The sequence below is a fragment of the Chrysemys picta genome, chromosome 12 (assembly GCF_011386835.1).
Source record: "Chrysemys picta bellii isolate R12L10 chromosome 12, ASM1138683v2, whole genome shotgun sequence".
Lineage (NCBI taxonomy): Eukaryota > Metazoa > Chordata > Testudines > Emydidae > Chrysemys > Chrysemys picta.
Window position 1 is genome coordinate 45404445 of NC_088802.1, and position 22918 is coordinate 45427362.

Sequence of the window (22918 nt, forward strand, 5' to 3'; positions counted from 1 at the left end):
ACAGGAGTCACTCTCCAGTCAACTTCCCTCACTCTTCTCCGAGACCTGGGTCGACTGGAGAACACTCTGCCATTGATTTAGTGGGTCTTCACTAGACCCACTAAATCAATCCTTGCTGCATCCATTGCAGCAGCATTGATCTCCCCCAGTGAAGACCAGCCCTGAGGGTATGTCTAAACTACAAGTGCTACGGCTATAGTACACATTTACTACAGTGACAGAAGGGGCTTTTCTGTCACTATAGTAAATCCACCCTCTTGAGAGGCAGCAGCTAGGTCAACGGAAGAATTCTTCTATCAACCTACGTGCATCTACAGTGGGGTTTAGGTCAACCTAACTATGTCATACAGTGTCTCAAATTTTTCAAATCCCTGAGCAATGCAGCAAGGTCAATCTAAGTTTAGGTGTAGACTAGGCCTTATACTCATTTAGCTTGTGCCTGTAAATTTACAGGTATAAACTAAACTGATAACACCATTTTTAAGCGATGAGAGTCCACACACACAAACTAGTTTAACTTAACAGATTTAGGCCCAAATGGGTGCAATTTCTGTGTGTACACAAGCTTTTAAGAGAAAAGGGGACCAGATGTTTTCAGCATCTATTCCTGTTGACAGATAGCCTATCTAGGTATTTATACCACAGTAACTATAAGATTAACAAGATAAGCAAATATGGGTTCTATTTGGTACCTTTTCTTTCACTCTCTTCAGCAAAACAGCTTATATTACGATCATCACTGTGAGAAAACTATGGCAGAAAGATGAGTCTTTCTTTCGGTCTTAAAGCCACTAAGATTTGTACTTGTGTTGAGCTCTGGTGGGAAGAAGTTCCATAGGTGGAGACAGCTGCCAGAAAGTAGGTCCAATATCCCATCACGATCACTACTGTCACAGAATGTTCCACTGTTCCCAAGAAGCACAGCTGCTTTTCCCACCTACTCAGTGAATTCGAAGATCAACCACACCACAAGTTGATTCCTCCTTATTCCAAAAGCCTCCATAACTGAGCATGGGAGAGCCCACTTGCCCAAAGGACAAAACAAAGATGTCTATCCTCCACAGAATCCAATGACATACAAGGGGAACTCTGAGTAAAGCTTCTCCCACATTCAGTAATTAAGGGTGTCAGTATAGCATCTGAAACCCAGGCCGTGGACTGCTTCATGCTTCAATTGGAAAATCTTTATTGGTGATGTAAGAGCTAGAAATAACAGTTTGGGGCTTTCCGATTGAAAGTTGAGTTTGCAGGCTGACCGGACAAATATTTTACTTGCAAACTAGTCACAATATAGGCAAAGCTAGCAGAAAGTCCTATAGTTGAGGTTGTCTAATACTTTCCATTATAAAATACTTTTCAGTCATTTATAACTATGCCAAACTAACTGTTCAGACTAAAATTTTCCATGCATGTGTCTGCCTCAGCCTAAAATTCCTTAAAAATTTCAGCAAAAACAACTCAGTCATTTCTGACAATGAGGCTAGGGAAAAATACAGTTTGCCAGTGTTAAATTCTTACAACCATTTTGTTAAGAAACACTAGCACCTTTATGATTGAAATTCAGAAAGGTGCGTTTCGCTGTCCATTGGAAAAATCCACCTACATTTCACCAAGTTATAAGCCTCTGCAAACAGTCATTTGCCCATGCTCAGTACATATTTACTAGAGGGTAAATGTAAAAATCTCAGAAGATTCCGTCTGCACTGGACATGCTCCAGTGGGCTGAGCACTATTTTACTTGTCATTTCTCTCTACAGCCACAAGATACTGTGGACCCAGAACTGAGAGCGGGGAGACTGTCTCCTATGCTCCCAATGCTTCCTGCTGGTGCCCAGAAAGTAGAAAGAAGTAGGAATACATAGCAGTGAGAAGCAGAGGGATGGACATGCTAGAGCAGGGGTAGGCAACCTATGGCACACGTGCTGAAGGTGGCACGCGAGCTGATTTTCAGTGGCACTCTCACTGCCCGGGTCCTGGCCACTGGTCCAGGAGGCTCTGCGTTTTAATTTAATTTTAAATGAAACTTCTTAAACATTTTAAAAACCTTATTTACTTTACATACAACAATAGTTTGGTTATATATTATAGACTTACAGAAAGAGACCTTCTAAAAACGTTAAAATGTATTACTGGGACGCGAAAACTTAAATTTGAGTGAATAAATGAAGACTTGGCACACCACTTCTGAAAGGTTGCCGACCCCTGGGTTAGAGGGAAGAGGTGCAGAGGTGGAAAGGAGCAGGGAGAATGGAACATAAGAAGGTAGGGACACCAGGGTCTTTAAACACTAGAGTGGACTCGCCCATATAATACAAAAGAAAAGTCCCAACATTCCTCTGCTGTCAAGCAAATAACTGAAATCCACTGGCAAAAGAAACATCTCAGCCTCCTCTAGTGGCTGGTCTATATAGATATGACTGAGGACTCGTCTACATTATCCACAGGATCAGTGGGCAGCGATCAATCCAGCGGGATCAATTTATTGCATCTAGTATAGACGTGATAAATCACTCTCCCGTCGACTCCGGTACTACACCGGAACGAGAAGCGTAAGCCGAGTAGACGGGAGAACGTCAGCTGTCGACTTACCACAGTGAAGACACCGCAGTAAGTAGATCTAAGTACATCGACTTCAGCTATGCTATTCACATAGCTGAAGTTGTGTATCTTAGATCGACCCCACGCGGTAGCGTAGACAAGCCCTTAGTATTGCTACCAGTTACTCCACTGGATGAAGTTGTAGTCATCTGTGCTGTGGTCCCTCTTCCATCACACGAGGAAGTCAGTATGGTTCTGCAAGATTTTTATTATGTTAAGAGCATTAAGATTGAAAATTCAAGCCTTCAGAAGTTATAATGTGCTAAAATTCAGATTCCTTTTGAAACCTTAACAAGACCCCCTAGTGCATGTGTGTTATGATACAGTCTGTAGTTATATGATCACATTCTATTGTCTCCAGGACTCTGCTTCAATTAGTGCAGAGGATGGATGGTGCTCAGGAAAATGAATCAGAGTTGTGGAGTAAATAAGGCAGTTGTCTATATATCCTCTGCCTTATTTGCAGCAGACAGCGTATAGTATAGTAAATAAGGCTGATAAATACAAGAAGGGAAAGGATATTGTTGTGGTTAAGGCAATTAAATGAATCCTAGAGAACAGGATTCTTTCCTTGCTCTGCCACAGAGTTGCTACGTGATGCTGGGCATATTAAATCAAATCATGTTTCTCAATTTCCAGATATGCAACTTGAGGGACCTGATTTGCAGAAGAGTGGAGGATCACAACGTAGCCCAAGTTGATGGGAGCTGCATCTTGAACATATGAAGTGCTGACAAAATGCTAAGTACTCTTAAAAAAAAATTATTAAGTTCCAAGTATCTCAAGCTGGGCATTCAAAATTAGTGATCTCTTTTACTTTGTTTCTTTGTGTCTCAATTCCTCAGCTGCAGAATGGGAATATCACCACAACCAGACACCTTGCAGGAGTGTTGTGAAAATAATTTACTTAATATCTGTAAAGCACTCAGATATAGTGATGAGCACAGTAGACTATTCATTGCAGTATTTGGCTGGTATGTGGTAAATAAAACATGCGGCCACACATTATATGATAATTATCATATGACTAACCATTTGAAGTATGCACTGGATGAGGCAGGGATCCTATGGAAAGCATATTATATGATCATGTAATTAAATACATATGCACAAGGGAACAACTATTTCCTATTTTTTGACTGCTTGACTTTGCAGCCTTAATGCTTTTAATGTACATTTTTAATATAATTTGATTGTAGAAGTCACAGAAATAAGTACAGAATCCACGATTTCCCTTTTATATGGTTACTCTGCAGATCTTAATCAAACTTGAAGTTACTTGCCCAAACTATGGAAGGAATTAACTGCTGGAATAGAAACTAACGAGTCAATGTTTTCAGACCTGTTCTCAGCCACCATTAAGATCTGCAGCTAAAATTTCAATCCTCATGTGATCTTGTAAAAATTATTATACCATACACACTACCGGAGATATTCACAAATCAAGCTTCCAAAATCTGCCAACACCCACTGATATTAAGGGCCAATAACAATAATAAAATATTATATCTCCAGTATACTCAGGTCAAATAGTGTTGCCACCTTGGGCTCTCTGTGAAGAAGAACAAGGCAAAGTCAGGTCTCAGTTTCCTTAATCTGTCTCAAATGTTCATTCCACGTCCTTTAGCAATGCTATCACAACCTCCAATAAGTAATGACGTGTTACCAAAAGAGGAGGGAAGCAAGAGAAGAGAGAAAAGGAATGTAGCCAAAAAAATAAGCATATAGCAGTATGCAGGGAATTGAAAGGGGACATTGTGTCCCATACTTTGGTACCATAGATCAGACATCTAAATAGGTCTCTCTCAGCTAAAATGGGAAAGATGACACCACCACAGTACAATTGGACTACCTTATGAAATGAGAAGAGTTCAAAATGATGTGTATATCAGTACGATTTTCACAATGCTAACCTCACGTCTTTTTTTCCAATCCATCTGTAATATGCTATTTGTCAGGCATCAACTGAATTTTTTTGTCCCATTCCTCTTTTACACTCACTTTCAATTAATCGTCTGTTGAATGTTTGCAATCTTGTTTTCAAATTCTCCATGCCAAGTTGGCCACTGATGTAGCATATGAAAAACTCATTAAAGTTTGATGGGTGCTCTATTTAAATATTCAAAAAAAAAAAAACCCAGTGTTTCTAGCAAGATGTATACTTCCAAAATTTTAGAAAGGTTTGCTAGTCAAGTTTCTAATCCTTGAATTTTATGTTTCTGAGGACTGTTATTCCAAAAGCAAAATGCAATTTTCTCCTAAAAACACTTACTAGTACTAAATTCTGCTTCTGGAACAAGCCTTTTCCCAAGCAATTAACATGAATTCACTTCCAAATATGAACTAGTAAACTAACAACTGTTTTACATAGTAACTATTCTGATCAGAAATGGCACTGAAACAGAATGCCAAGCCTGCACTGCCTCCAAAGGCCTTAACGTGCCTACTGCAATAGAGATGCCAAATCCGAACCAACATCTGAAGTCTTCACATTAAAGGTAGTAAAGTAACCATACATAAACTAAACCGTATAAAAATGTGGCATTCTATGGTGTTATGTACTGTCACCATGTAACAAATCTCGATTTTAAAAGACATTCCATAGTAAATGTAAGCAAGTCCGTTTTAAAAAAATATTAACATTTGAGGGCTTTTTAGAAATCCAGGTAACTCAGACTGAAGTTAGATATTGTGTTTAATTTTTGTAGGTTATTTTAAAGTTAAAAATCTTAAACACACATTAATAGTATTAGTTTAACAGATCACTTCCAAATGTGTGCTGAATTTCTACCAAACACTTCGTATTTCTTGCCTTAAAGGTGAAACATGGAGCACTCAATTTAGACAACAAAAACTCAATCAGTGCTATAAGAGAAGCAAAAGTAGAACTAAATTTAAACCACCATTCCTGAGTATGCCACAACTACTGGCTAAAGAAATCCAATATTGTATTAAGTTTAGTGAAATAGCCTACTTTTAAAAGGTGCTGTGGACCTGCGACACAACTAACAGGAACTGCACTTTTGAAAAAAAGGTCAGGCTGTAATTTAGCATTAAGAGGCCAGACATGAAGCTAGCTTTCTCCATTAAGGAAACAATTTCCTCATATAACTGCACAAAAAGGAATACAGGGAGTGATCTACCAAGCTAAATGCTAGACTACCACACTTTTTAGGCAGATGGTAACAAGGGAGGAGTTGGAGTCCTGAGGTAAGACTCTTCAGTTATACACAGCTGCAACTTCTGACAGAGGATATCAGAGAAAAAATTGCTCTGGCAGGCTTATACATACACCCTTGTGCTGCTACAGTTTCACTGCTTTAATATTCAAGCCAGCTAGATCAAAGCTACCTCGAGTATGCCTACACATGTGACAGTCTTACCTCTGCTTGCAGTGCAGACATACCTAAAAGGAGACCTAACCCCTCAAAGAAACTAGAAAAGGAAGACAGGTTTTGGATGAGCTGATAGAGGCTGACCAGAATGCGTCAGACATTCGGAGACAGAAGAATGCTAAAAGCCATGAATGCTCTTTCTCCGAACTAAGAGATGGAGAATAAGCCAAACTCACCTGAGCTATGGATAGAAAGATTAAGCTTAAATAAGGAAATATGAGTATAGGTCTGTTATTTTAAATGCACTCCTCTGCTGCAAACCTTTTGGGCAAAATAAATCATGCTTTGTTTTCAAGAAGCTGTTTCTGTCTCCCTACAAGTATATGCTGTCACAGGCTCCCAAAAGGAAACCCGTGCAGGGACCAGCCCTCGTTGGATCTGCTGAATTCGTCAAGGTTGTTACCCAGGGGTTGTAATCTAGAGACCCAGATAGAGAGTGGCTGGATTTCAGGATCTCACTGCAGAGAAGTGGAGGCACGTTCATAGCATTTTAAAGAGATCCACTCAGGGGACTGAAAGAGGGTCTCAGTGGGGGCAGCCTATCCAGGGTCCATGACACCGAGTTTACTTTGTCAATTCCTATAGGAGTCTCTTTGTTTGAGCATATATCATATACAGCAGGGGTCGGCAACGTTCAGCACGCGGCTCGCCAGGGTAAGCACCCTGGCGGGCCGGGCCAGTTTTATTTACCTGCTGACGTGGCAGGTTTGCCGTCCCAGGCCAATGGGGGCGGCAAGAAGTGGCACAGGCGAGCGATGTGCTGGCCGTGGCTTCGCGCTGCCCCCATTGGCCCGGGACGGCAAACCACGGCCAGTGGGGGCCGCGATCGGCCGAACCTGCCGCGTCAGCAAGTAAATAAAACTGGCCCGGCCCGCCAGGGTGCTTACCCCGGCGAGCCGCGTGCTGAACGTTGCCGACCCCGATATACAGTATCAGAGGCACATACTCCTGCAAAATGCACTCTACGAAGATCTGCCCATAATATTCTAATCCACTGAAGAGCAGAATCTTTGTCTAATCAAACACCACATAACTCCAGTATTCAATTTAAGAAAAACAGTTACGATGATCTGTATCTCCCTCCTTTTACATACTTCAGAGCACATTACCAAGCTCTTCAATCTCTACCTAGCTCCCTACTCTAGCTCTCTTGCCATAGATGCCACTAAAAAAAGCAAGAATCTTACAGTGAGTAAATTTTTAGGTGATAGAGGCGGAAAAGAGCTACACATTACTCACTAGTATTAGAGAAATCATCCACCATGAAAAAAAGAAAGCTGGCTGAGGAGAAGGAACAAAGGAGACAGGAAGGAGATGGTACAAAAAGTGTGTTTTGATAAGTAGCATCCTGCTTAAAAGGGTGGAAATTGAGAATCAGTGCCAGGTAACATAGGAACTGGACTGGCAAGGTTGTGTTGTAACCCAGCATTAGGAGCTATTATATATATATATATATATATATCACTACCTTTTCTAAGTCTTTAATGTAACATTTTTCATCAACAGTCTAAGCAAATTTTAAAGCACTGCACATCTTGATTTTGAGCAGTTACCATTAAAAGAATATTCACATTAATACCTATGCTATGAACACCACTAGATTAAAACATAACCTTGGGACATTTAACAGTAGACTAGACAAAACACTAATCAATTAAAATCAATCTAGAACCAAATACTGTAGAGCCTTCATCTTCAACTTACAATTTGTGGAGAGAGGGTATTTAAAAAAAAAAAAAAAGCCACCAATCTTCTACATTTCAGTTAGCTAAAATAAATTAATTTCACTTCGATTTTCATGAGTCCACAATATCTTTGTGTTGGAAATAATGCAGCAAAAGCATAAGCCAAAATATATTTAAATTAATTTTTTCAAGTTTTCAGGAAGACACTTCTATTAGTAGATTGAGCAAAAACTTGCACAAGTTAATTTTGGGGCTAAGTTACCAGAAAGTAGCCCTCTAAAGTGAAAGAGTTCTATTTAAAAACTAGTTTTCTGTAAATACTAGATCCCCCACTTAGGACAGAAAAGTATTTGAGCAATTCCTCATTTCTCATTATAAAACAGGCTAATCAGGATTATAGGTGAAGATGTTCTCACTTCTAAAGTCTCAGCTGACATTTCACTTAAAAGTAAACTTATTCCCACATTACTGACTTTAGCACAACAGCTATTCTCCTACTCCAACAATATGCCAAAACGAAATTACATCAGTGATTTAAGGTAATTTTACACAGTAGAGTAAACTAGTGTAGAACAAAACATCTCTGTCTCCAACAGAATTAACTAGACTAAGGAGGATGCTTCATTAGTGGACCTGTATTGAAAGAATGTATATCTGAAAGTTAGTCAGGTGACAAAGTCTGCATTAAGTACTTCAGCAACTACTCACAAACAGCATACAGTTTTAAAAAATATATTTCAATTTGTCTAACTTCATGCAATTGAGACATCTTTAAAATAACCCAAAATATTACATTTTAAGAAAACCAATAGGATGAAATAGCTGTTTTCTGGAAAGACAATGGTCTCAGCAACTCCAAATGTTCCAGCAGCTTCTTTTATGATACTCAATCTTGTAGAAGCCATGGACACACCACATTTACCCTTCTGGATGCTGCAGAAATATAGACAATCCTCCCACAAAGCATTACTTTGATTTTCAGGCTGGAAAAATACCAGTAGTCCAAGGTTTATAATGGTGGTAATAAAAATATTTTCTGTTTATGCCTGGCCCAGCAAACTGGACAAAAAGAAAGAACATTAGGGCATCTGCAGTTATTGCCAACCTACCGAGGACTGTTCTGGCTGATTTCCCAAACTCTGAAAGGTAGATGAACACACCTAAAATGCCAACAACTTCCAAATAGCACCCTGTCAAACCCTTACAAGAGATTCCTGCTCAAGCCTGGACAAGAGGAGAAAAGTAAACTAGGGAGGATTAGGAGTAGTAATTGGAAATGGAAGTGAGGAACTACAGATAGCCATTTTATGATGAGAGTGAACAGGAAAGTGGGGTTATTAAGAGAGGTCCAATACTTCTCTAGGCTAAATGAAAGCCATCAAGACTGCCACATAAAGAAATAAAATGAGACATTACTCTAGAAAAAATATGGAGTCTCATTCATCTCCTGTTTGGGATTTCAGTGAGTTTCCTACTCATTTCTAGGTTTCTGTGATTTGTACTTAAGGTATTTTCTCCTCTAATATAGTCATCTTGGGTCCTGTTATCATGCATAACCTTTTGCCCTGGGCTCTGAAGGAGGTCAGTCTAGAATTTATTCTAATCTTCCAACAGGCCACAGCCCAGCACCAAACACCCTGAAAAGTCTTTGTAGCTAGAGCCTGGGACAGTGGAAATGATCTCTCAGCAGACATCTGACATTCTCAAACAGTGAGGTTGAAGCAGGAGATTCCAATAAAGAACAAAGATTTTTGGGGGGGGGGGGGGGGGGGGATTTTCAGATTTTTTTTTAAACCAAAAATTGAAGATTTAGGTCAACCAACCCAACTGTTTCAGTCCAAAAAACGTGAGCAAGTTTCATTGATATTTTCTAAACAAAATGTTATGAGTTAATTTCAAATTTTACTTCAAGTTTATTAAAAAAATTATAAAAACTGAAAAAATTAAAATGTTTCATTTTAGGTCAAATGAAACATTTAATTTGACCGAAATGAATTTCTGACTTTTGTAAAAAAAATTCATTTCACATCAATACAAAACACAAACCTTGATTTTTCAGTTTGGTCACCAAACAAAAAAAAAATTGGTTATTTACACAAGTCTCGCACACTAAGAGCCCTCTTAAAAGCAGCAAAGTGGAAGGAGTCAGTAATCAACATCAATTTATAGATTGGACTGCGTAACACTTCTTGCACACTAAGGCTATGTCTACACTACCCCTTATGTCGGTATAATTTATGGCACTAGGGGTGCGAATAAGCCACCACCAAGCAACATAAGTTACATCAACCTAAGCGTCGGTGTGGACAGTTATGTCAGTGGGAGAGCTTCTCCCACCAGCTTAGCTGCCATTGCTTGCTGGGGATGGATTAATTAAGTCGATGGGAGAGCTCTCTCCTGTTGGTTTAGGGCTACACTAGAGAGCTTACAGTGGCACAGCTGCACCAATGCAGCTACACCACTGTAAGCTCTTTAGTATAGCGATAGCTTAAGACTTATACCCTGACCTGAAAAGAGTTCTGTAAAATTAAGATAGTGTTGTGTCCTAGAGTATAGAATAATAAAGAAATCATCAGAATAAAATGTGTTGGCATCTAAACTTCTATCCTAGTTACAGGTGGAACAACATAAAAGCTAGTTTAAGTGCATGTGTCAAAAGTGGTGGACCAGACATCAGAAAGAGATTTGTCATGTATCACTATTGTAGGTTAAATTAGAGTGAAAATTAACATCATCCTGAAGTCATAATGTAATCAAAGTGCAGTTACAGCATGATAAGCCATTTCTACTTACTTTGATCAGCATAATTTTTTGCTTTCAGTTCAAGCTGTCGTGTTTGTGATTCTAATGATTCCACTCTGGTCTGTAAGTCCTTTTTTTCTTGTTCTTGAGAATCTTCAAATTCAATGAATTTCTGACAGACAAAAAACAAATAAAATATTCACTAGTGTGGTTAGACACTGAGCAGCAAGGTTAGGATTTTTAAAGAAGCCAGAGTTAGTCCCCTAAAGCTCACAAATTCAAAGGAAGTGGGTAGCTAACTCCCTCAGTACCTTTTGAAAATCCTAACAACTTTTATTAAGAGGAATATACAGTAGTTGATTATAAAAGTAATATTCGTTAATTATTTTTCCTGAAACACTAAGCTGCAGAACTTCAAACATTTTAGGTACTAAACAGTAGTTCTCACTAGTATGCCCACTTTTCAAAGTCTCAAAGCACCTAAATTAGGGTGACCAAATCTGCAAGTTTGGCTTCTCTACTTCCTCTTACCTTTTATATATAACTATAGACATTTTTCTTTCTACTCCAACAAAGTGGCTTTTTTGCTTTTAAAGATATAAACCCTACCACCTGCCCGCCCGCCTCTGAATCTGTTCCGTCCATACACCAGAAGAGGTGTGAGGGGCTCCATGTGAGTATTCTAAGGCAAGGTTTTTCTTTCCCATCTCCTACTGTGATGTAAGCAATAAAGCTCTGACACAACATGACAGTGCTCCGCCCTCTAACTATTAAGCGTTCTGTGTCACTTTGAGATCAATACTGGGTCAACACCCATTCTGGATTTACATGAAGTTTAGAAAATTGATCCTATTCTCTTAAGTAGAATAAATTCTTCATAAGCCAACCTGTTTTACAAAGAGTAAACTATGAAATATTGGAAACAGTACCTATTTGTTATATAGGCTATTGAAGAGCTAACATGCAACAAGTTTTGAAGACCACTAAAGAAAGGTGAGTAATTCAACTATCAACAGCTTAATCATCAGCCAGACTACTGGTCCTCATGTAGCAACATCTATTTATGATCCTATAAAGCTACGGTCATGATCTACAACAGTTTCACTTCCATAAACTATTTTCAATAGACTTTCACTCCTGAATGTAGAAACCAGCCCGTGGGAGCGAAAAAGTTTGCATTTCACAGGAAACTGTTGTGTAGTCAAGAGTTTATAAACAGAAGTGAATCTATGAACCACACTTGAACAACAGGTTTCAGAGGGGTAGCCGTGTTAGTCTGTATCAGCAAAAACGAGTCCTTATGGCACCTTAGAGACTAACATTTATTTGGGCATAAGCTTTTATGGGCTAAAACCCACTTCATCAGATGCATGGAGTGAAAAATACAGTAAGCAAAATATATATTATAGCACATGAAAAGATGGAAGTTGCCTTACCAAGTGTGGGGTCAGTGCTAACGAGCCAATTCAATTAAGGTGGAAGTGGCCTATTCTCAACAGTTGACAAAAAGGTGTATCAGCAGAGGGGAAATTACTTTTTGTAGTGACCCATCCACTCCCAGTCTCTATTCAGGCTAATTTGATGTCCAGTTTGCAAATTAACTCCAGTTCTGCAGTTTTTCGTTGGAGTCTGTTTTTGAAGTTTTTTGTCTATCTTAAGTCTGTTATTGAGTGTCCATACAATTGAAGTGTTCTCCTACTAGTTTTTGAATGTTACATTCCTTGATGTCTGATTTGTGTCCATTTATTCTTTTGCGTAGAGACTGTCCAGTCTGGCCAATGTACATAGAGGGGCATTGCTGGCACATGATGGCATATGTCACATTGGTAGATGTGCAGGTGAACAAGCCCCTGATGGTGTGGCTGATGTGGTTAGGTCCTATGATTGTGTCCCTTGAATAGATATGCGGACAGAGTTGGCAACTGGGTTTGTTGCAAGGATTGGTTCCTGGGTTAGTGTTCTTGTTGTGTGGTGTGTAGTTGCTGGTGAGTATTTGCTTCAGTTTGGAGGGCTGTCTGTAAGCCAGGACTGGCCTGCCTCCCAAGGTCATCAAGGATCTACAACCTACCCTGAAGGACGATCCCTCACTCTCACAAACCTTGATTGCATTAGCCTCATTAGTACTGCAAAATGAATTTTCCCTCCCTTGGTATTCACCCCTTCTTGTCAACTGTTGAGAATAGGCCACTTCCACCTTAATTGAACTGGCTCGTGAGCGCTGACCCCCCCACTTGATAAGGCAACTCCCATATTTTCATGTGCTATAATATATATATTCTGCTTACTGTATTTTTCACTCCATGCATCTGATGAAGTGGGTTTTAGCCCACAAAAGCTTATGCCCAAATAAATGTGTTAGTCTCTAAGGTGCCACAAGGACTCCTCGTTGTTTTTACTTGAATAACATTTACAGTTTAAGTTTATAGTGAGCACACAGCATGCCATTTACCTTATGTAGCATTCCAGTGTTCATTTTTGGAGCATTTTGTCCGAATTAACTTTCCTCGATCATTTGGCCAATAAGGTGTAATCAAAAAACTTTAAAGCAGTGCCAAGGAGACTAAGATAACTTAGTCCTCTACAACCACTCCTGCCCTTCCTAACCTTAGATACTTGCCTTCCAGCACGAAGTATGGAAGCTATTAAGCATCTCAAAATCCTTTGTACACAAGTGGGAGTGGGAAGGAGGAAAAACAGGAAGTGTGTTAAGGAACAAATGCCAGCAGCACTGCTGCTATCCAGTTAGAATTACATCCAGGAATCAATTTTTTAATACTTGCCTCTCCATCTGATAGTTATTACTATTCAATAGCCTATGAGAAGTTCATGATCTGAGTCCAATTCCTATATGGGCACTATGCAAAATTAATTTGTACTAGTAGCTGAAATCCCATGCTGTCATACAGGTGTGGCGGCTGGGCTAAGTAATCCACTATCTGTGTTGTCTCCCTCATACAGTGATTAAAAATGGCAAAATGTACACATACTTATTCAACTCTCACATACAAATCATATTAATTTTAATACTGAATGGGGGGGGACAGACAGCAGTTTTAACATGCATAGCAAAGTTTTAAATTGGGAGTTAAAGACATGAAGCTAAAAGCGTTTAATGAAAGTTAAAATTCTAGATCAGTTGTTTCAGGGAACGTTACTCTTCATTGTTCAAGCAAATGAGCGCACAAGTAATTTAAGTATAGTTATACAGTAACGGTATTATTTGCAAGCTGTGGGAGCACTGTGATGAACCAAGTTGTAGTAGTTCCAATATCAGAAGTGTCCAACAATCAATGCTTTATTGTAGCTACACTGTACATAACACTTTTAAAGTTCTAGCTAACTTGTTTTGATTCTTTCAGGGATGGCTGGAAAGTAATAATAAAATAGTCCAGTTACTAGCTTGATTTCATAGTAACTAATACAATGTATTGTTCCATATTCTAGTATTCAACATATATAATAATGAAGATAACAGACAATAACCTAAAGCCAGAAAGCTAAAACAGTGTTACAGAAAGGCTGCGGCCTTATCTGCTGAAATTGTTTTTTCCCACCCATCTCATGACTGTGATGTGTGGAAGTGATATCAAGAGGAGGAAGTAAACCAGATACAGAAGTATGCATAATAAACTACATTCAAAACTATGCAGAGAGCGAGCACAAGACCTGTAGGTCTTTGGCAGTTCATAGGTATTGCGCTTACCCTCTGCACAGGGTGAAATTCACTAAGTTAGTATATTTTGTAGGTAATGGGGCTTCAAAAGTAGACAACAAAGAAATGAAAGTGATACGTGAAGTTCTGACTGCTCAAAAGTACCTTTCCGGTTCAAATAAATAATACTTGAACTGATCCAACTGTCTAAAAAAGGGTGGACTTTAAAAACCATAGAAGTTACATCTGTAGGGAAAGCATACCACTTCAGCAAACAGACAAAAAACAAAAAAAACCCTGAGCATCATACCCTCCCCATAGTAGAAAGCTGTGTTCTCTCTGATCTAATAACAATAGGAAAAAGGAACCTCTATAGGCATGCAGGCTCCTTTCAGTGACAGACTCCTTGACCTCACTGCAAGTTCACTTAAATCATCAATCATCACGCTGTCACACATGGAGCACTGGTGACCCAGGGAACCCTTTCTTATGGACCTAAGAGCTGGCAGGTCACATGGCACTCCTTGTTTCCAATTGCAAAGAGCGGCCTATTCTTTACCATTACTAGTCAACATAAGCAATTGCTATAGTTGCAACAGGGATGATATAGGATTATGAATGAGATTAATGAGAAGTTGGGAAGATGATCCACATGATGATCTATTTAGATGAGGCTGATATAGGACTCCTGTGCGAACAAGTAGCTTTTCAAAAATATGTCAAAGTTGAGCGTCACTCTTGAGACTATTCCCCAAAAATACTGCATTGGAATAGCTTGTTCACAATTGTTTACATCTAATTTTTTATGCTCCATCAAATTTTAGATCATCTATAAAGGGAAAGAGAGAATTCATAACACTTTATAAAAGCACTTCATTTCTACTAATGCAGACCAACCAGCAAGAAATTCTGATTGAGCCAAATTATTTAAATGCACTGTTTTCTATTCATACTATAAACTTGAACAAGAGTGCTTTCACATAAGTTGTTATATGGCTATCACAGGACTCAATGGTGTTCATATGACAGCGCTTGGAGCAAAATGCTAAGAGAAGCAAGAAACAGCTGATGCTCAAAGACAGGTAAATGTGTTTTGTGGTTCTCTGCTTGAATGAAGGGAGTTCATATATAAATTTATTAGTTTATTCCAGTATTCCTATGAACTGCTGGAAGAGGGAGTGAACAGTTTAACCATTTTCCTTTGTTTTAGGAATATTCACTAGTGAAATATATAGTGTAAAAATACGACCGGAAACCAGAAACATACAACTTGCACTTTTTTATTCTTTCTGATAGACAGAGGGTCTAAAAGGGTTTTTTGTTTAAGTTTTTTGGCCTTTTTTTATTAACATTTAAGGCCAGGTCTAGCTTATTCATTCTTGTTAGTGCCGCTTCCCTTTTAAAATGAAAAAGTTTAACACAGGCCTTGCACGGAGTAACTTCTAACACATTAAAGTGAGCAGAAGAAAATGTGCAAGAATAGGTTTAAATACAACATTGTTAATTTGCTTCTATTTGACACTAGATTTCCAGAAGTCATGTGTGCCACATGAGTGCAAAAGATTAGCAACAATCTTACTTCTGAATCAACAGCTGTTTTTAAATCAATCTTAATGTCATCATCACACACAAAACCAAATATAGATCAAGTTTTTCATCCTTAGACACAATTTCTTCTAGAGCTGTTCAGGACTTAGTTTTCAAATTAAGGTTGTTGTGGTTTTGTTTGCTTGTTTGTTAGGTTTTTTTAACTAGTTAAACGTAATTCTCTTGGTCATTCCACTGCTGTTTTAAAGATTTATACTGGGAAATCTAAAGAGATGCTAAGGACTCAAGTTCTATTCAAGGGGAATTATGTTCTATCCAAAACAAAAGAATATTCACTGACTAAGCAAAAGAATATTCAAAATAGGTGAAGTTATTCAAAGGACACCACCAACTTATTTCTATTTTTGCCCATATTGTTACAAGTAACACCTAACATGAGAGAAATGTCTGTTTTTTTCTATTCTCCCTGTTATGCTCATGTTTACTTTTTACATTTGACAGCACTATGCAGAGTCAGAGTTGCTATTTCCCTGTGTAGTTAGTTTCCCCTGTTTATGCTGATCTTCCACACAGCAAAAGGAGAGAGATAAACACAAAACATTATCAAAAATAGGGAAGTTATTGTGAAGTCACAGAAATTGGCAAGGCAGCTCAGCTTAAACTACTTTTAACTTTTAAAAGTGACTGGATTTCAAGATAACATTCCTTTGAAAGTGAACTGACACTGAGGACCAACTTCAACTATTTTATCAAATGACATTTTACAAAATGTCAATTTGTAGCAAGCATTCCCTGAAATTTAGATGAACATAACACAGCAATTCAACATCCCACGTAAAGCCACTCCTTGGTTTTAATGGTTAAATTACACTAACACTTCACACTTCTTCAAAGGATTTTCTATGCATTAATCTTCACAACACCCATGTAAAGCAGTTAAATTTCCCATTTTGCACACTGCAAAATAAAGAAGGTATTTAGTGACTTGCCCAACATCTCAGTACATCAACAGCAAAATCAGGGGTGGACCGTAAGTTCCTGGCACTCAGATTCATGCTCCATTCACTCGATTACTACTTACCGCAGATTAAAAATTACACACTGAAAGTATGTGACATTCAAAATGTTAAATCTGGATACGAGTTCTACTCTTATAAGAGTTAGAGTATTTAATTTTACTCACAGCTGAATAAGGCAGTAATTTTAAATATTTAACACTGTTAACCTGAAATCCTAAGCAGAAAAACTTTAGCCATTGTCTTCCTCAGTATTTCCAAGTAACCTACAATACTTAAACCCATGTAGCGGGAAGCTGGAAATTAATTCCCTTTTCATGCCTAAATAAAAAAAGATGTATGTATTAAAAGATGTCAGGTTTCAAGAATAGGTTGATTTAATAAGTTACGGGGCAAGTCTATAAAACCCAAATCCCAGATAAACGTTTCTTTGCTGAAAGAAATTGCTTGTGGCTGTTTATAAGCCCAGTAGTAACATTAAGCATCAAAGCTTCCATAACAATTTTCTGCCAGCTACCCATACCTAAACATAGACTTGTGTGCTCCTATGGGAACTAGTCAGAAGTATATTTATACATAAGACACAGCAGCATAAAAGTTCTTTTCTTCCTCTTCCTCATTTCTTTGTTGCTTGGAACTTTGGTTAATAAAGGTTCCAGTATAGCCAATTTGCCTAATGCTTATTTTGTAAATATAAATGGTCACACAGCAGTCACATGCAAAACATTGGCAAAATATCCAGATATCCCATCTTCTCAATTTTCATGTTAAACCAGGAAACTGAACAAACATCACATACAGAAAGTTATGCAGGCGGCTTCTTACTGGTTATGAAAACTGATCACATGCATCAGTCATTAAAGAAATGACTGGCACCCAAAGAATAGCTAAAAGAAGCAGATTTTAACTTCTCATTTTTGGAAGTCATTACCAAAAGAAACCCACAATCACAACTTGCATCATGTCAAACAATGCTAATGAGGAAGAAATCCAACAAAAATGGGAGCTTGCTGATTAAAAAACAGTGAGGCAAAAAGGGTTCTGAGTTAAGAAACATCATGAATATTCATCATGAGACTACTCCAAAGAAAAAAATTCCTGTAATGATAGTGAGACAATTATCCAGAATAGTCAAACAAGGCAAGCCAAGCAATATCAGGCTTTTAATAGGGAATATGGAAAAATATCTTAACCTTTAGGTTAATCAAGCAATGGAAGAGATCACCCAAATAAGTCAAAGAACTATTAAAGCCAACCATTTGTTAAAAAATTACCCCTTAAAAGAAAGCAATAGTACAAATCTGTAACTCATGTACCTTCCCCCTCATTTTATTCCCACTGTTACCCTTTTGTAGTAGCATCTTTGCATTAGTACCAAACATTAAAAAATGGTTGCTATGACTGCATTTGGTAAATGCATGTACATCTTTGATTGTATCATGCATTTTTAAAATTTATCATGCATGTGTTAATGGAGTAATTGAAAATGGCCTGGGAATATTACTGGTGTGTGTTCATGTTGAAAGGACAGTGTGTTCACGTTTGAAAACAATACCTTATTGATAGTCGCTGAAACTGCAACTAACTTAAAGAACTTCTGCTGCAATTCAGTAACAATTTTAGTCTACATTATATTGGTCACCTCAATTGACTTACAGAAATAGAACACTACTACACTGCCAGAGAGATACCTACAGGTGCGCAACTTCTGAAAAGTCCATAAGAGCTGAAACAACAGCATCCCATTTTGTTTCTGTGATTTGTTATAGTTTCTGCTCCATGTTGTGGAGACCCTTTTTTCACATTCCATCTAAGTATGAACCATCCTTGCAATATAGTCATGAAAATTTACCAGTCCAGGAAAATAAGTCAAATACCCCCTCTTCGTTGTCACCTTGGTAATAAAGTGAAATTCAATCACCTATCAATAAATTAATTCACCTGGAATTAATGAGCAATTAATTTTGCAAATCTGGTATAGAAATGTATCGTATTCTCTTTACTGGTTTGGACAAAAACTAGATGCAAGTCTTTAGAGGAAAGTTGTGTGTATTCATACTGTATTTCTTTATAACTTTACAAAACAAAGGATGTTTGTTATAGTCTTCTTGCCTGTTCAAGTGTGACCTGTAGCAATTTGTACCTTAACCTTTTTTCACACTAATTTAGAACTATTTGCATTGCAGTGTAGGGTTAATTTTACTAGGCTTGTAAAACAACTTTTTCTAAGTTAAAAAAAAAGACAACACTAGTACAGAAAAAGGCTACTTTGAGTAACAATGCTTTTCAATTTTCAAAACAGAAATAAAAACATACAGGTGAGTGCAGGACAAGAAGCCTATGTCCGGACATGGACTATTTTTAAGATGGCTGGCTAAATTAAGGATAATGGTTTCACTCCGATTTCTTACTGCAATTTTGGAGAGATAGTGTGTTGGAGGAAATAATTAAAGCAATAGTGCGGGACAATATTGTTTGATACTTTTACACAAGAGATGCTTTACAAATTTCTACACTCTGAAATAAGGAACTGGATGAACTACCTTGACACACCCAACCATGGGGCTTATTATGTGGTATCATCACTGAAGGCCTATGCTACTGAACTATCTCTAGCCACCTGTTGCTCAGCTGAAGCTTCCATTCACCAGCCCAGGGAGTTACAGCCTGAACAGCACTGCCCATTTCTACACACCACATAATGTATCATTTTTTTAGTCACGCCCACACAAGATGTTTATAAGGAATGACAATAAAAATAACTATGGAGCTCCTTAACTTTAGAAAATTCACAGAGAGGAAGTTTGAGATACTGATTCATTTAATGTTTGGTTCCTTGGTTACTCTCGCAAATAGTATTGTTCTTCTGTATAACCCATGTGAATACAAGAAAAATAATCTTCTAAAGCTGTTCTAGCCAGTTATTTTAAGAGTCGCAAAGAAAGAAGAGCCACATAAAGGAGTGGAAGCTGTGGAATAAGTTAAAACAGCTTGCTGTAATCAACTCTGTATTGTAATTTTCTAACCACAGGGTTAAAAAAGGAATATGATGTACAATACATTCCTCTGACCAGGATGCTAAGTGTCAGTACAGTGTGAAGAAAAAGGGAAATGTCTGTTTCCCTCCCCCTACAAATAAGCTACTTGTTTAGCCATGATATGGTCATCTCTGCACCTCAGATGAGTTGGTGTGAAGTTGGGCGTCTGTGTGTGTGTGACCTACCTTGTATAGGAACCGGGTGAAGACAGACTACTACAGAGTAGGGCCACACGCACGCTGGGAAGGGGGCTTAGCTCCACCGTCCCACCAGCAATAGGAAGAGGATGTTAAAAGCACCCTGCACCTCGCCCTACGAGGTGGAAGCAAGTCCCGGGAGAAGGAGCTTGAAGCCTCCATCCCACTCCCCAGAAAAGGAAACTAGGCTTAGGAAACTCACCCGACCCCGGACCCCGTCGGCCCGGCCCCTACTCTCACCCTACCGCGACCCCTATATTGCTGTCTCCTCGGCCTGCTCCAGCGGCACCGCTCCCAGCCCCTGCCGAGCCAATAGGGTGACCCGGTCCCCTCAGCTGTGCCACGGGCCAGTCCCGGATCCGCGCCCAGCGCCTCCTCTCGCTCGTACCGGTGAGCAGCCCGACCCCGCGGCCCCTCACCTCCTCGGCCTGCTTGCGCAGCGCCTTCTCGCGCTCGTACTGGGTGAGCAACTGCTCGTTGTCGTCCCGCAGCAGCTCCAGCTCCACGCTGGCCTCCTGGCTGTGCGCGCACACCGAGTCCAGGTTCTCCAGCACCGCCACCACCAGCGGCATCAGCTCGGCCACCACCTCCTCGTCGTAGCGCCCGATCAGCCGCTCGAACTCGCGGTAGATGGAGCCCGCCAGCCCCGACACCCGCTCCGACATCATGGCGGGGCCGGGGCCGCCCGGGTCTTCCTGGTACACCACGCCGTCCGCCAGCTCCATGGCCTCGGTGCGGCCGGCCCGCCTGGCTCCTTCCCTGACAGGGCCCGGCCGGGCGGCGGCTCTCAGCGCCTCCTCCCCACTCTGCGGCGGGGCCTTGCCTAGAGCGCGGGCGCACGGCACTGACCTCACCCACAGCGCCGGGGCGGGGCGCGGGGCAGCGGCGTCACCTGGACAGGGCGGGGCCGCATGCGGTGTGGGGAGGGAGGGGAATGGCGCGCGTGCGTCGCCGGACTCACCACGGCACAGGGGCGGGAGCGCGGCCCACGCTAGAGCGTATGGGGCGGGGCTTGCGTGAGGGGGCGGGGCCTCGCAGGAGGAGTGTGGCTGGGTCTGAGGTCCCTGGGGAAAGGGGTAGGGCTTGCGGGGGAAAGGTCCTTGCGGGGACGGGAGTGGCCCAGTGGTGCTAAGGAGACAAAGTGAGGGAGGGGCTTAACGAGGGAGGGAAAGGAGTGGGCGCGGCCCGTTGTCTGAGGGAGAAAATGTGTGTGTGGGGGGGCACGTGGGGAGGAGACTGTCAGGGGAGGAATGAAGTGACCTGCAGGAGGAGGCTGCACTAAGGGAAGAGGCGCCTGTATCAGAGGGTTTAGGCCTTTTGGGGGCTAAGGGACGGGGGGAGGAGGATGCCTGACCTCACGGAAAGGAGAGAGTGGGGCGAGGAGAAGGGGTAGGTGGCGCCACACCTAAGTCTTGTGATGTTTTGTATGGGATCCAGTCCAAGAGCCTTGAGTCATCCTCTGTGTCATATGGGTGGGGAGATAATACATGTGGCAATATTGTACTGTAGCCAGCTCCTGCTTCCTGAACATCTGAGTCAACAAGAAAATACATTCCAGAAAAATGACATCAACAAGCTGTGGAAACTTGAGGCATTTATACTGCTGTATGCTGCATAAATGGTCTGAAGTAAATAGGCTGAACTTCAGCAAGGACAAATACAAAGTACTCCACTTAGGAAGGGACAATCAGTTGCACACATATAAAATGGAAACTGACTGCCTAGGAAGGAGTACAGTGGAAAGGGATCTGGAGTCATAGTGGATCACAAGCTAAATATGAGTCAACAGTGTAACACTGTTGCAAAAAAAGCAAGCATCGTTCTGGGATGTATTAGCAGGAGTGTTGTAAGCAAGACACAAAAAGTAATTTTTCCGTCTACTCCGCACTGATTAGGCCTCAACTGGAGTACTGTGGACAAATTAGAGAAAGTCCAGAAAAGAGTAACAAAAATGATTAAAGGTCTAGGAAACATGACCTAACAGGGAAGTTTGAAAAAAAATGAGTTTGTTTAGTCTGGAGAAGACTGAGGGGGGATGACATGATAATAGTTTCAAGTACATAAAAGGTTATTACAAGGAGGAGGGAGAGAAATTGTTACCTTTAACGTCTGAGGCTAGGACAAGAAACAATGGGCTTAAACAACAAGGAGTCTGGTGGCATCTTAAAGACTAACAGATTTATTTGGGCATAAGCTTTCGTGAGTAAAAACCTCACTTCTTTTACTCACGAAAGCTTATGCCCAAATAAATCTGTTAGTCTTTAAGGTGCCACCAGACTCCTTGTTGTTTTTGTAGATACAGACTAACACGGCTACCCCCTGATAATGGGCTTAAATTGCAGCAAGGGCAGGTTAGGTTGGGCAGCAGGAAAAACTTCTTAACTCTCAGGGTAGTTAAGCACTGGAATAAATTGCCTAGGGAGTTTGTGGAATCTTAGTCATTGGAGATTTTTAAGAACAGGTTAGACAAACACCTGTGATGGATGGTCTAGATAATACTTAGTACCCTGCACTCAAATCAGGACTGCACTAGAAGACCTCTCAAGGTCCCTTCCAGTCCTATGATTCCATAAAGCACTCGAAACAGCTGTAGGAAACACAGCAGGCTGGTTGGTGGAGCCCAGGTGAATGCATTTTCTGTAATATGTTTTATTAGCATTTTCATAAATTATTAGATGATGAAAAAAGTCTCACAATTCCACTCATTGTACATTCTCTAACTGAGTAAGTCCTTCAAGAGTTTTGATGGACGAGGTCATCTGTGTGTTCCTTTGTAGTATGTGTGGTGTTAGGTGTTTATACTTTGAGGGCCCTCTGCTGGCCATGCAGCAGTGGACAGTAGCACCATTTCAGTCTAAATCATAGCATTTTAGGATTACAAGGGACCACAAGGGTGATCTAGTTCAGTGTTTCTCAATGACTGGTCTGTGGACTGGCGCCTGTCCCGGACATCTCCCTGATATAATTTAGGAAGGCAGCAAGCCTGTCCCTGGTATCAAAAAGGTTGAGAAACACTGATATATAGTCTAACCCCAGGCCACAAAAAT

The 22918-nt window shown here is 40.2% G+C and overlaps 1 protein-coding gene across 8 annotated transcripts in view; it reads right to left on the reverse strand.

Annotated features, from left to right (window-relative positions):
- The window catches only part of SPAG9 (sperm associated antigen 9), a 107350-nt gene extending 86612 nt beyond the window's left edge, over positions 1-20738 (reverse strand). For 4 of the 8 annotated variants that reach the window (XM_065562830.1, XM_065562827.1, XM_005305749.5 and 1 more), the window contains exons 1-2: positions 20291-20727; positions 10472-10592 (exon numbers count right to left, since the gene is read on the reverse strand). In XM_065562830.1, the coding sequence (XP_065418902.1) occupies positions 10472-10592; positions 20291-20596 (427 nt within the window). In that variant the 5' untranslated portion in view covers positions 20597-20727. Of the gene's footprint in view, positions 1-10471; positions 10593-20290 lie in introns of all 8 variants that reach the window. The other 4 variants (XM_065562829.1, XM_065562826.1, XM_065562831.1 and 1 more) reach the window with 3 other exon arrangements.
- Positions 20739-22918: the final 2180 nt, after the last annotated feature.